Here is a 15,675-nt window from a genome sequence, read left to right as displayed (position 1 = left end):
ACGCCTAGTCCGAGACTCAACTCATGGGCCGAAATAGTCAATAACCGAAGGGCAAGTCGTCGGTCATTCTACAATAAAGATATATCTATATTCTATTAAATTAGGTGATCTTATCCCACATTTGATAAGATCATCTAAAATGTAGACCCGCTATCAATAATATATCAACTATCCCTATACAAATGGGATAGGCCATCATTCAAATTCAAAAGGTTATCTACATTGATCAAGATGCATGATAGCTATCAGCACCTAAGCTGTACACGTTTGACTGAGGACTACTCGGGCATCCTCATCTAATATCAAACGGAAGTCATATCACTTATCCCACAATCTTAGGCTACTAAGATCACGGAGTGGCTAACAAACCCTTAAAGAAAATATGAATTAAGATCGTATTTGTAAATTTATGAAGGGTGTCCGGACGGGACATACCCCCTGTCCAGACACGTAAACAAAACGTGCATAAAATAACATAGAGGTGTCTGGACGACAATTCCAGAAACTCTAAGATCACAACCCTATCCAGACGGCTAGAGGCCCTATCCGTACACCAATTCCAAAAACTTAAGATTGTAACCCTGTCCGGATGGCTAGAGGCCCTGGCCGAACACCAATTCCAGAAACTCGGAATTACTCCCTGTGTCCGAACATGGATGTCATGTTCGGACATTGCAATCGTGTCTTGACTCTTTAGGGTCCCTTCACACTCATATCTGCCTTAGTCTTCCTCATGAAGTCCCAAGAACTCTAATCTTTACTCTTAAAAAAGAGAATACTATGCAGTGGAAACATATGATTTATATTATTGTATCAACATTAATCGTTACAACAAAACATCTACTAAGAATCATCACATTAACTGAAATTATACTATACATATCATCATTACAAAATATCTAAATTAAACCTTAATACATACACATATCTCAAACCTACAACATCACCCAAAAATAATAATTACCATGAGCAGTTTTCGAAATCCTGTAATGAGTCCTCAAGCGTTAATCGAATAGATATCATAACGCCAAATGGTCATATTTGTCCTGAGGTCCATCTCGAAATTGACATCTAAAGGTAGTCCATCTATAAAATAATACACATAGGTGGAAAAGATACAAGTGTATATAGGTTATCATGTAGTGAAATAAGTTATTTAAGCAAAAGATTTATAAATCACAAGCAGTAATGTAAATGAAGTCTTTTGTTCAATAAAAGAATGTTATGGGTCCCCAAGTGGTAGCTCAATTGAGTGTGTACCACACCTCATAAAGCGGAGGTCACTAGTTTAAATCCCCCATTCCCCTTCTTTTGTGTGGACATGTCAAAAAAAAAAAATGTCATATATATATATATATAGTGTGTGTGTGTGTGTGATATATTAAGCGAGCATGTTATATGTTAAACAATATATTCTACTCGAGATTTAACCCCTTCTCAGTAGGGTTGGCGTTGTCCCAAGGGACATATAGTACAATATCAGTGCTCTGGATACTACCACATATCGTCATATGCTAGCAGCTCAATCAAATCTAACCTCTGGTGGCCTACACTCCTAGCAAAGTCGTATTAGTGACCACATTCGTACATGGTGTGTTCATTACAAAATAACCATTGGATCCAAGGTCAAAAAATAAAAGTAAACCTCTTCGACCATAGGGCCAACCCTTATAATAATAACCCTATGGCCGTTATCCTGCACATATCAGTATATCATGTCTTACAATTCAATTCGTTATTCATTGTCTTTTATATGAATATGTTAAGGTGCAATAGTGCTACTTTGCTTACATAGACAAATCTTAGAACATGCCTTGTGTGTTGCAATTTTGAATGCCATAAAAGGCTTTTAGATGAGATTGTCAAAGGCTCGATCAAACAAATGGTATTAGAGCCAGAGTCATGGGTTTGAGTTGTGTGAGCGTCATGTTGAGGGAGGGATTGTTGAGGTGCAACAGTGTTGCTCTACTTACATGGACAGCTCTTAGAACATGCATTGTATGGTGCGATTTCGAATGCTATAAAAGACTTTGGCTTTCCTCACTAGACACCAATTGGTTTTCAGATGAGATGGTCAAACACCCGATCCAATTGCATGCATTTACGATTTGTCATTTTCATCATTTGTTTATTTATCACTCATTTTCATAAAATAGAGTTCACAGTAATCTAAACTATATTTCATGTGAGTTGTAAACATGCACGTTTGAGCTAAAACAATCCATAATTCCTAAGTTGTTCAAAATAGGCTTACTGTTTGGCCATCAAATGTTTGGACAGAAGAGGTCGAACGTTATGCCTTGACATCGAACGTTCGTCCAGAAGGTGTCAAATGTTCGGTTCTGTGTATAAACCCATTAGAACAAAAATTCCTTCTAGACCTCATCCCGACATGTCCTAAGGTACTAAGCCTCAATAGCATTCTCATGCAACGTATGGTACGCCCAATAACATTAAACTACGAATATAGTATTAAGATAAAAACCTACTAGAGATTAAAAACCTTAAGCCTAGATACAAAAACTACCTAAGTAGAAGATAAGCATTGAGATAAAAACCTAATAAAATCATTAGAACAATCTATGTTAGGAGAATTACTTCATTTGAAGATCAAGGGACCAAGAGAGCTCATTCTCTCTCCAAATCACTCTCTCTCTCTCTCTCTCACTTTCACTCTAGGAACAAATTGATAGAAGGGGCAAAATAGGGTGAAGGGGTAAGGGGGGGGGGGGTATTTATAGGTTTATAATCGCACAAGATAGGGTTGATGTGTTATTTTTAGTACTGTATCAAACTTTCGGATCAAGAGTTTCAAGTGAACGTTTAGCTGCCCAACTTCAAATGTTCTAGTGGGATCACGAACGTTTGGCTCTCTACCTCAATCGTTTAAATGAAACATAAGTTAGGATTCTATTTCTTATTAAACCCTAAAATTCCCATTAGTTCAAATTAAGGCTCACTTAATTGTAATTAATATTTTGGAGCCCTATAAATGGCTTCTTTAGAATACTGTTATTTTTCGACAACTAGTTTGGCACTGCAAAATAATTTTCCCGACCTACCTCTCGTACCCACGGCACCCTCAAAATAAAAAAATAAAAAAATAAATTCTTTTTATAATTTTACCTACCCATTACCCAAGACATGGCAACCCTTCTCCCGCTGCCCCGCACCCCCATTCCCCAAAAAAAAAAAAAAAAAAATCTCTAAGACGCTCTCTCTCATACGCTCTCTAGTCTCTTCATTCTCTATTCTTTCTATCACAAATTCACAGGTAACTCCTCCTCCGTGTCTCTCTCACATCTCAGTTGCTTTTGTAGCTTTGTGTTACAGTTTTAGATTTTTGTTCTAGTTTCTTTCTTTTACCTGGTTTCAATTTTGGATTTTTTGATTTATTTTATCAGTTTCTTGAGGTTGTATGGTGGAGAACTCAGAATTGGAGAACATGAGAAGGTGTGGAAATGATCGAACTCGATGATGTAGTTGCCAAATTAGGTCTTGATCTGATCTCTCTGATTATTAATTCCCACATATTCATCTTTTATGACTATTTGTAATTTTTTTTATTGTTTTCATTTAATAATCTTCTGTTTGGTTGCCTAGGAAATTGAATAAAAGTTAGTAAACCTATATGTATCAATGTATGTATAATGTATTAATGTATCTATGGAGTTTGGTTATGAAGAAGTTTTTAATTGATGATTCTCCTACTACTAGGGAAGATATTTTGAAATGGGGATAAAAGAATGGAAAGGTAGAACCGTAGAAAGATGAAAGTTGTTTTATGCAAAATATATTGGGATGCGATGGTCAAAACCCATAGGAACTAACTACTAAGCAAGATTTGACTATTCGTGATAGGCTTTGTGTTATATTGCCGGAGTTGATTTTTTTGTATTTGAATTTTTTAGAGTATAGCAAGAAAAGGAAAGAACCAATACTCATGGAAGATTTTGGGAGAAATTCCTGGGATTTTGGAGGAGCTTAAGGTAAATTGTAAATGTTGTTTTGTTTCACCAAATTTTGATGCTTCGGTTGAAAACCATGACTTAATTTATATTTTGCACCCTTTACAGGAAGAAGGTTTGGGAGAAAAGTTCAAATACTCTGGTGTTTTCTACAATTCAGTTAATTTGGGCCTTTTGGGTCTGGCGGGTTCTTAGGAAATCGAAATCAAAGACACTCTCTCTATCTTCTCAGGTGAGTCACAACCCTAGTAATTTCCTAAACCCTAAACTTTTGTGTTACATTTTTTATTCATCCTCTATTTTTCCTCTGTTTAATATGTCGGTTTTAAACTTTAATGTTTATTTTGGTGCTTATATCCATATAAACTTTGATTAAACATTAATTTAATTTCAATATTAATTTGAATGATTGAATAAACTTTAATATTCGCATGATTGCTTATTTTGTTGTTTAATGTTTATAAACTTTGATTGTCTCTTATGGGGTCGCGATTTAACTTGAAAATGTTAGGTTCATGAATCATGTCTAAGTTTAAAACTATTGATTCATTCTTCAAAAGGAAAGAAGCCGACATTTTGAAAAGTAATACACCGTTGGAATTTAATGCCGAAACTTCAAATCCCAATGAGCATCATCTTAAATCTCCAAGGGTTGAAGATGAAGAACATCCTTTTGAATCTCCAATTGCGGAAACACAAGAGATTCATTATAAATCATCCACACTCAATGTTAATGAAGTTGATGTTTCTTCTATAGAGCGAGATCCAGGATTACGTCCTCCGATGTGGGACTATCCAGTCAATCGACGTGATGAAATAAGATGGGCTTATTTAAAAGATGGTCCAAATCGATTTATTCTTACAAATTATCCACTTTCTGGACTAGAAAATCACCCTTGTCGCTTTCAAGCCTCTTGGTTCACACAATTTCCTTGGCTTGAGTATTCTCGTTCTAAGGATGCTGCATATTGTCTACCATGCTATCATTTTACTATGAAACGAGATGGACGTCTTGGATGGGATGTATTTACAATCAAGGGATTTAGAAATTAGAGAAAACTTTATGAGGGAAAAAATTGTGCCTTTTTGACTCATATTGGGAAGGATTCTTGTTCACCTCATAATAATGCTATGAAATCTTATGAGGATTTACGAAATCAATCAAGGCATGTCGATAAAGTATTGAATGCACAAAGTACCAAATAAAATCAAAATAATAGACTACGTGTGAAAACTTCTATTGATGTTGTTCAATGGCTTGCATTTCAAGGATGTCCTTATAGAAGTCATGATGAGACTCTTGATTCAAAAAATCGAGGTAATTTTCTTGAGATGATTAAGATTTTGGCATCATATAATGATAATGTTGTAAGTGTTGTTTTGGAAAATGCTCAAAAATCTGCAATGTATACTTCACATACAATTCAAATGGAGATTTTGCAAGTCATTGCAAGTAAAGTGCGAAATAAAATTCGTGTGGAGACTCTAAATTTTGCATCATTGTTGATGAGGCACGTTATGAGTCTAAGAGGGAGGACATGGCTATTGTTTTGAGATTTGTTGAGAAAGATGGTTTTATACAAGAACATTTCTTTGATCTAGTTCATGTTAAAGATACATCGGAATTGACTCTAAAGAATGGAATATCTGATGTTCTCTCTCATCGTTGCCTCGATATTCAAAATATCCGTGGACAAGGATATAATGGTGCTGGTAACATGCGTGGTGAATGGCCGGGATTGCAAGCATTATTTCTTAATGATTGTTCTTGTGCATACTATGTTCATTGTTTTGCTCATCGATTACAATTAGCATTAGTTGCTGCATCTAGAGAGGTGTCTTTTGTTCATGAGTTCTTCACAAATTTGAACTTTGTTATCAATGTGGCCAGTGCTTCAAGTAAATGTCATGATCAACTACAAGCTGTTCATGCAACACAAATTCCACATATGCGACCTATTGGTGAGCTTGAAACTGGAAAATGGGCTAACCAAATTGGCACTTTGAAACAAGCCAGTGATTCTCGTTGGGGTTCTTATTTTAATTCTATTTGTAGCCTAATAAGGATGTTTGATGCTACTTGTACAGTGCTTGAAGATGTTGGAAGAGAATGAGGTACTTACTCTCAATGAGGAGATGCTAAGGTTGCTTATAAAATACTTATATCCTTCGAGTTCATATTTATTTTACATTTAATGAAGGAAATCATGGGTATTACTGATGTTCTTTGTCAAGTTTTGCAGAAAAAATCTCAAGACATTTTGAATGCTATTCATTTAGTTTCTATTACAAAAAAACTTATCCAAAAGTTGAGAGATGATGGTTGGGATAATTTGCATGAGAACATTGTCTCTTTCTCCAAGAAAGCTAAAATTGACATTCCAAATTCGAGTGCTCGTTATATTGAAGGTCGAGGTTATAATAAAAAGAATCACATTACAGTGGAGCATCATGATCATTTTGACATATTCAATACTACTATCGACCTTCAATTGCAAGAGCTTGATAGTAGGTTAGGTGAAAAGGCGATGAAACTTTTAACACTTAGCTCTGCTTTGGATCCAAAAGATGCTTATAAATCCTTTAAAATTGACAATATATGTATCCTTGCGGAAAAGTATTATCCCTTTGATTTTTCTGAGCAGGAGAAAATTAATTTGAGATATCAGTTGAGGTATTTTGAACTTGATATGCTTATTGATCTGACATTACAAAATTTGTCTTCCATTGCAGAATTATGCCAAGGATTGGCAAAGACAGAAAATCAAAGACATATTATCTTATTGATAGATTGATTCGTTTTGTTTTGACTCTTCCAGTGTCTACAGCAACTATCGAACGAGTATTTTCAGCAATGAAAATTGTTAAAACACGACTTCGCAACAAAATGGATGATGATTTTCTTGCAAATAGTTTAGTTCTCTATAATGAAAGGGAAATTGTTGAGAGCTTTGATTTAGATTCGATACTTGATGATTTTGTGCTTCTAAGAGACCGTAAAGTGCAGTTCTAGACACTTTTTTTTTTTTTCTCTGTATTTCTATCTTTTTGATATAGTGTTGACATGTTACATTTTTAATATATCAATTTGAGCACATATTTATAAACTTTATAGATATTTTTTTGTGATACATATATTGTGTGAATTACCAAATTTTTAGGACGCCAAAAAAATTTTAGCGGCACCCCCAATATAAAATGTCTGGCTCTACCACTGGGTTTTATGTTATCAACTTCAGTATCAAAATTAGTCTTGTTATAAGTTTAACATGCTTCTTTTAGTCGTACTTGCTCAGTTGCTCTTGCTCCTTTTGTTGAAGATAGAACAAAAGTTACTAAAATGAATTTATCCCTAAAGCCTTTGAAATGTTTTAGTTCATTTAATGTTTTGGCCTTTCAATAGGCTCTTCACTTGATCATACGAAACACCAACTTTTCAAGTTTTAGCTGATTTTTCATACAAGTTATTAATTAAACCTAAACTATTTTGGAAGCTCATATCCCCAACCATGGGAAAATATGGATAGTTAGCGTGTAATCTGTCTTACTTATTAAATAAATAAAAAACTATTTTGGAAGCTCATAACCCAAACTATGGGACAATATGGCCACTTAACTTATAATGTATCTTACCCTATCAAAATTTAATTTTATTTAAACAACTTTTCATTTAAATAAAATTTCTTCATGCAATGTCTTGTTACATGGTATTTTGTCCTTGATAAAGTTGATTTAATATATTTAGTGAAAAAGTCTCATTATAGCTTACAAAAATTATTTATTTATTATTATTTTTTCTTTCTAAAATTCGTCTTTTCAATGAAAGCACATACTTTTTGGGAGTAACTTTCATATAAATTATATTTTCATAAATGAATAATATAATGATTAAATTCTAAATATTCTAATATGTATATTTATCATGCTTTTCAAACTTTTGAATAAGTGTCTTGATGTAATATATCATGACTAGGGATAATTCTCTTCACTTATTCATTTGAATCTAATTATGTTCTCACTAGTACAATTGTTTGGCTAAAAGGCATTTCAAAACCTTGAGATCCTAACAAAAAGATATTACTTAACCCAAAGGTCATTTAATTAATAAATGATCATAGTTCCAAAAGTCACAATTATTAAAAAAACAATTCTGAATTAAATTACTTAAGAATATATTATTTTCAAAGAATATATAAGGGCTAAGCCTTATTCGTCATTTTGATTATACATAAAAATAAAATAAACAAACTACCGTGAAAGAAAATTTATGGCTTACAAATGTATTAGAAAACTTATGGCAGTACTGGAGTTCCTTGTCCTTATTCTCTTAAAAGTTCAAGCTAATGACCTTTCCTATATTTCTTTCCGTCCCTCTTCACCTTCCGCCTCACTTCCTCATTTATTTGAACTTGATAATGACCTTGCCTCTACCTCTTTTTCTCCCTCTCCATTGCCCATCATCTATCGTCACTCATCTGAACTTGATGAAGTTAAAATAACAATGCGTAAATGCATTCCAGATTTAATTAAATATTGCGAAGAAAATAACCCACACCACAGCGATGCATTTGAACGTCTTTGTATTGTTGAAGGTCATTGGGCATGTCTCAAAAAGTATGGCCTAAAACATACTAACGAGTGTTACTGGTGCATAGGAGACTGCAAAGCAAATCGAAGTGATATTGCACATTGTTACTTAGCATGCTATGAAGAGCATTTCAAGGAACACTTGGATGTGATTTATACGGAGAATCCCTAGGCTGTGTTTGGTAAAAATTTCTTAACTACTCGTTCTACTCTCTCCTTCCTTAAAACTATTTGTTGGTGACCAAATTGATTGCCTACAATGCAAATATGGAAGTTTCTTAGAATGCTTATCAATCTTCTTATATAACTTAAAATGATACTTTTCAATTTTTATATATTTCTAGGATATCAATAGATAGTTTATTATCAATTATTTATTTGGGATAAATACATTTTACTCCCCGTGAATTTTCACATGTTTTTTAATATTGTCTCAAATCTCTCAATTTAGACTTCTGAACTTTCAATTGCTCTCAATGTGGATCCCTCTGTCAATTTTGGCCATTAGAAATATAAAAAAAGACTAAAATATCCATGGTTTTTTTTAAAAAAAATTAAAAAAACGTTTTGAAATTTAAGGGTAAAGTTGAAATTTGATACAAAAGTCAGGGGTATAAACGTCATGTAACGTTTAAAATTTGACAAATGGGTCCACATTGAGAGCAATTGAAAGTTCAGGGGACCAAATTAAGAGATTTTGAAGTTTGGGAGGATTTGTCAAATCGGGTGGAAGTTCAGGGGTCTTTAGTGAAGTTATCCCTTAAATTTTTTTCCAATTTCGCGCCTCATTTTTCAATTTCCAAATTACCCCTCATTTTAAAAAATAAATAAATAAAAAAATCAAGGATTTAGGCATATGAATCATTGAAAATAAATTTAATTTAATTTTTTTAAAAAACAATTAGGAGTAGTTTGAAAATTTTGACATGATTTAACGAAAAATCCTAATAGTGAGGTGAAATTGAAGGATTGATACACTAAACTAACACTTTTTTACAATTTAAGGGTATGATAACAGAAATGATGAAAGAGCAAGGGTGGCAAATAAAGGTTTTCCTTAAAAATATGATTAAGAACATGGAAAAGTGAGCTAGGCCAGGATCGTACAAAGCTCAATTTTTCATGAACAATTTTAAAAGATATATCCTATGTCAACTATACAAATTCCAAGTAAACTGGATTAGATATTTCATTTTTTTCACATAATTATCTAGGAATTTGATGGTTTGTTGAGGTTTTGGATTTTTTTTTTTTTTAAATGTTCTTAGAAAATGCATTTAATCCATTTAATTTAAGTTTTGGGCTTAGAAATGTTAGTGGTAATTAAGTCCAATTTTGGATTTTAATTTTTTTGGTTTATTTAGGGTGTTTTTGGGCCTTAGCATTAAAGTCCTAGTTAGAAAAGGTCCAATTGGACTATTCTGGACCATTCCTCAAGAAAGAAAATTTTTAGAATTTCAGCAAAAATAAGAACATAAGTGATTTTTGTCCAAAAAGGGCTTTTTTTTTTTAAAAAAAAAAAAAAAAAAAAACAAAAGCAATACATTTTAGAACAGAAAACAAGACTTTAGAAAGGGGAAAAGTCTGGAAAGGCTAATTAGTCAGGACCGGTTATTCAAAATTTATGGTTCAAGTAGTTAGCAGATGCTCTCTTATAGATTAGCAAAGAGGTAACTGAAATCCTACACTTTCTAAAAATACTAGTTTTATATGTTTCCAATTAATTCTTAAATGATTACACGTGATTATGTTATTGTTCTCATGTTTTATATAAACCATATCTTGTGCAAAAAATGTTTTAAGTTTACTATATTTAGCAAGTTTCTAGTTAAAGAAAATTTTTAATTAAGAAAAGCATCCCCAGATAAATTTTTTTTGGAAAGAAATTAAAAACCATCTTTCACATTGCCTTACAATTATGAGATAAGAGAAAATTTAAAGAAATTAAGGGCATCTACAAGAATGAGAAGTTTATATATTCATGGGTCAATAGACAAGATAAGGCACAATATGGTGCTGGAGTTGGGAATCACCTAGTTAGCCATATTGACTGCACCTAGAAGTTAATCAGCTGGACTAGATGGCACACCTACGCCCACAGGTGGCGTCGGGTCCTTCTGGATTTTGCATAACCCATGCATACGTACGGGGCATAAAAATATGTAAAGGGCCATAGTATGAGATTAAAGAATAATTTAAAAGTTCAGTTTTATATGGATTTAATGGAATTATTTCCTAAATTGAACTGTTGTAAATGTTTACAAGTTCAATCCTGTAAAGAGCTATATGAACTTATTTTCTATGCTGAACTAATTAAGCATTTAAAAATAAAGGTTTTAAAGAAAAATAATTTTTGACTCAATTGTTTTGACATGGTTGGAATATAGCTTATTGAGACTTTTTGCTCACTAGTTTTTGTTGTACTCCTCTTTTCAGGTTATGAGGAACTGGGTTAGGAGGCTGGGAATGCAGCTCAGGGGGAATCATGATTAATGCAAAATAAGTACCTTTTATGGGAATATCATCCTCTCTGGTTTATTTGAATGGGAGGGTATCTAGTTAATAAATAGTTATTTTTTATGAGTATTTTTGTCTTTTCACTTTTTAAGGAGACAAAAATACCCCTCCAATAAAATACTTTTGTCATATTATTTTATGATCCTCATTCCCTTTTATATTTATGTTATTTTTAAGAAAGTTTGACCGTACGGTTTCGCATTGAAGTTTTAATAAATAATATTTCATACCATGCATTGATTGAGTTTATTAGTTGCTCTGGTTTACCTATAGAAAATAGCCCAATGGTCTCCAAGAGGTAGCTCAATCGGCTGGGACCATGCCTAATGAAGCGGAGGTCACTAGTTTGAATTCCCCTCCCCTCTCTTGTGCGGACATGTCAAAAAAAAAAAGAAAAAAAAAAGAAGCCCAATGACTCTTAACAACACCTGAAATAGGGTTGAATCAGTGTTTTAAAAAATAATGCAAAATTAAAAAGTCATTCACCTCACAATAAATTATTAAATATAATAAAAGCAATCAATGCACGAATTTGGTAATGAAATAAAAACATTTTGGAAAACTCTTTAAAAATAAAACCACTCCGGAGTAGCTGAATACATGAAACTCATCCACTATAAAAGAATTCAATTACAAGTAAGACAAAATCTTTATAAAAAACTCCTCAATTGTTCCAAACAAACGACTTGTTTGTTTCTACTATTGTAGTTTTAGGAATGGTACCATAAAGTGTTAGGGATATTGCCATAAACTCTAATTAGCTCAAAATGTTTTGATTTGATAAAGTTTATTTACTGATGTTTTAATAAGGAATTCGCATGTTACGACCCTATGAATTGATTAAAACCTCATTCATACTACAACCAAAATGATTCAATAAAATCGGCCCTCAAACTAAGTCCAAAAATTCCTTGAGTAAGAATCGGTGGATCATCACTTTATGATTATTATTGATCATGTGCTGTAATATTAATTATCACGCAGAAGATCTTAAACCATAAACCTTGTAGTGTACAACTTAATGTTCGTTTCAATAATGGAACTGAGAATACTATTTGAGAAGAATGTAACACATCAATTATGATGATCTATCTTGATCATGTGAAGTCACTACAAAAAAAAGGCAATTTTTTAACGTGGCAAATAGTATCCTTTTTTTGCCACGTCAATAAATGTTGATGTGCCAAAACTGACACGTCAACAATTTTTTTTTTTGACGTGTTGAATGTGCCACGTCAATATTTATTGACGTGTTACATTCAATATGTCAGGATTTCTTGACGTGTCAATATTTGACATGTCAGGAAATTTAAATTCAAATTTTTTTTTTTTAATATATCAGGTTTCTGACGTGCTAAAAATAGCACGTCAAGAATCTGTAAAATATATATATATATTTCAATTTTTTTTTTTACAGGTTCCGACGTGCTGAAACTAGCACATCAGAAATTTTTGACGTGCTATTTCAGCACGTCAAGAATTAAAAATAAAAAAATAAAAATGAAGAAGATAGAAGGGAGCAGAGAGAGAAGAAAAAAAAATTTGTAGGGTGTGCACACTACGGTGTGTTAGAACAACTTGGGGGAGGAAAAAGAAAAGGAAAAAAAAAATTAGAAGAATGAAGAATAGAAGTGTGCATAGAGAGAAAAAAAAAAAAAAAAAGGGGGAGAGAAGAAGAATTAATTAATTAAGAAAGGGAGAGAAGAAGGATGAAAAAAAATAAAATAAAATAAAAAGATAAAAGAAATCCTAACGTGCCATATTTGGCACGTCAGAATCTGTTTTATTTTTATTTTTATTTTTTTGTGTTTTTGTTTTTTTGAAGAAAAGTAGATCAAGAAGAAGAAAAACAAAAGGAGAAGAAAAGATCGAAGAAGAGAGATTTTTGATTTGAGGAAGCTCTGATTTGGTTTATTTTGATTTGATTTGAGAGATTTTTGATTTGAAGAGAAAATGATCGAAGAATCATAAGGTTTATTTTTTGTTTTGGGTTTTTTATTTTTTGAAGATTTTTTGTGTTTGGGTTTTTGAAAATGGAGGAAAGAAGAGAGAGAGAGAGAGAGAGAGTGACAATGGAGGAAAGAAGATCAGATCAGGGAGGGAGAGAGCTGGCCATGGGTGAAAATGAAGATCGACGATGCTGATTTTTTTTTTTTTGTTTTATCAGAATTATATATATATTATTTTAATTGAAAAATAATTTAAATTAATAAATTTTTTAATTGAAAAAAAAAATCCGGTAAAAATTTTTTTAAAAAAAGAAAATTATTTTTTTAATAATTTTTAAATTACTGAAGTGTCAAAATTAACACGTAAGTAATTTAAAATTATTAAAAAAATAATTTTTCTTTTTTTTTAAAAAAAATAATTTTTCTTTTTTTTAAAAAAAAATAATTTTTCTTTTTTTTAAAAAAAAATAATTTTTCTTTTTTTTTAAAAAAAAAATTTTGGATTTTTTTAATTAAAAAATTTACTGACTTGTCAGAAAATTTTTCTGACGTGCCAATTTTGACACGTCAAAAAATTCTGACGTGTTAACTCTAACACATCAAGAAATTCTGACGTGTTAAATCTAACACGTCAGAAATTTTTCGTTTCTGACACCCACAATCTTAACGCTTGAAACATGTCAAAATTACCCCGTCAGGAGGATTTGCTGACGTGTCAGACCACTTGACACGTCAGAAAACTTATGTCAATAAAAAATCATTTTTTTGTAGTGAGTGGCAACTTCATATTGATGTGTTAGTGCATATTCAATGCACTAAACGGACCACCTGAGTATTCATTCGTTAAAACACTATCAAAATGAATGATATGAAATTTCAAGACTTCTTACGACATTGATTTTAAATCTTGAGAAGGATCTCATATTCAAATGTGAATTGGAGATCACTTTAATGCATTTTGGAGTGAGACCATACTGCTATCAAAATTCTTGGTGCGTTGGGTGATCACATGTAGCATTGTGGGAATTCCATCATAAAAAAGGAATCCAAATTCTCTAACTAGATCAAAGCTATAAGAAATTTTTCCTTAAGATAGACTTAATGGATTAATTATTCTTAGGCTTCGTTTGTTTCGGCGTAAAATATTTTCTGTTGTAAAATATTTTCAAGGAATTCATTTTTCAGGAAAATGTTTTCTGATGAAAACATTTTTCGGCGTTTGGCGCGCGCACGAAAAATCACAAATATTTTTTATATTTTCATTTAATCATATTAACCTATAAAATTATTCATAACATAAAAATACTAATATACAATAATTAAAAAAATCAAACTAAAAACCATGTTTCGGCCTTATTTAAAATGAAAACTAAAAATCAACATAAAAAATCAATTTTCATTTAATCATATTATTCTTTAAATATGACTAGTTCATGAAATATACATTATAACATCAACCATACGAAATCTAATCATTTTTCCTATTTTTATAATCATCTTATATCGCATGACATATTACAACCCTTTTGATTATTAATTCTCTACTTTTTTCTTAAACTTTCCTTCGTATTTGGTAGACTCTACCACTTCGATTTTGAGATTCAACATCACGAACAACCTCTTTCATAATTGATTCATTAGGATCAACACCCATAATATGATTGTGAATGACACAACATGCTAAAACTACATCCACTTGTGTTTCGAATTGCCAAAATGGTTCTGCATCCAACACACAAAAAATGTTTCTTCAAAATTTCAAACTCTCGTTCAATGGTAGTTCTTAAGGATGAATGGCAAAGATTGAATAATTCTTTTTCATTTTCAGGTGGATGATCACTAAATTCTTTCAAATGTTAGGAAAAAAAAAATTGAAAAAACATGACTGTTAGAAAAAAAATATATATATAACCGTTAGGAAAATATAAACATTCAAAAATATAAGTGTTAGAGAAAGAATAAAGAAATATTTGAAAAAAAAAATATTTAATGGAATAATGAAAGTGAAAAGTTAAAATGGTGAGGTTGATGAGAGTGCTTTAAAAAAGTTTGTAGTTAAAATAGAGAAATGTAATTTTAGTTATTTTTGTGAGTAAAATTTGATGAGGCTCCTAATAATCCTCTTAATGTTATAAAATCAAAGAAAATAACAAAGCATGATAAATATATTGCAATATGTGAAACTAGTTCTTCAAGAACTATGTATGATTCTTCTATATTATTGTGTATTTTACATACTACTCAATACTCCATTTTATAGACATAGAATCATAATGGGAGGTTGAGGAATATGAAAGGACAGTACATGAATTAAAATGTTACATCAATGTATTATATGAATGTTATAAGAATTCTAAAAGATGACATGAATGTGTAGAATTTCAAGATATGAAACTAAATAATTATCCACCAAATGCATGAACGCATTCATAACACTTGCATATTTAACTTATAATAAATGAGTAGCTTTTGTTTTCAGAAAATATGACCTATGGGCTATGGTATCAACAATAACTAAAAATTAACATAACAAAATAAAGGCGTCTATTATTATTTGTTTTTATTGTAATACATTGGCTTTAATAGAGTATGTCCTATGCTAGATATGTTAATTCCATATTATTTCAAATTTGATTTTAAAGTATATGATATAA

At 31.5% G+C, this 15,675-nt stretch overlaps 1 protein-coding gene across 1 annotated transcript; it reads left to right on the top strand.

The window, feature by feature from the left end:
* Positions 1-5,506: 5,506 nt before the first annotated feature.
* LOC132168112 (uncharacterized) lies at positions 5,507-6,082 on the top strand. The gene has a single exon (XM_088512665.1). It carries the CDS (start codon positions 5,507-5,509, stop codon positions 6,080-6,082), a length of 576 nt encoding a protein of 191 aa, XP_088368791.1.
* Positions 6,083-15,675: the final 9,593 nt, after the last annotated feature.

Source organism: Corylus avellana, chromosome 2 (assembly GCF_965113065.1).
Source record: "Corylus avellana chromosome 2, dhCorAvel1.hap1.2, whole genome shotgun sequence".
Lineage (NCBI taxonomy): Eukaryota > Viridiplantae > Streptophyta > Magnoliopsida > Fagales > Betulaceae > Corylus > Corylus avellana.
Note: the sequence above shows the minus strand (reverse complement) of the source record. Positions and strands in the feature narration are given on the sequence as shown.

Excerpts from the sequence above, each read along its gene's own strand:
- LOC132168112 (XM_088512665.1), top strand. The coding sequence starts at position 5,507 with ATGGCTATTGTTTTGAGATTTGTTGAGAAAGATGGTTTTATACAAGAA.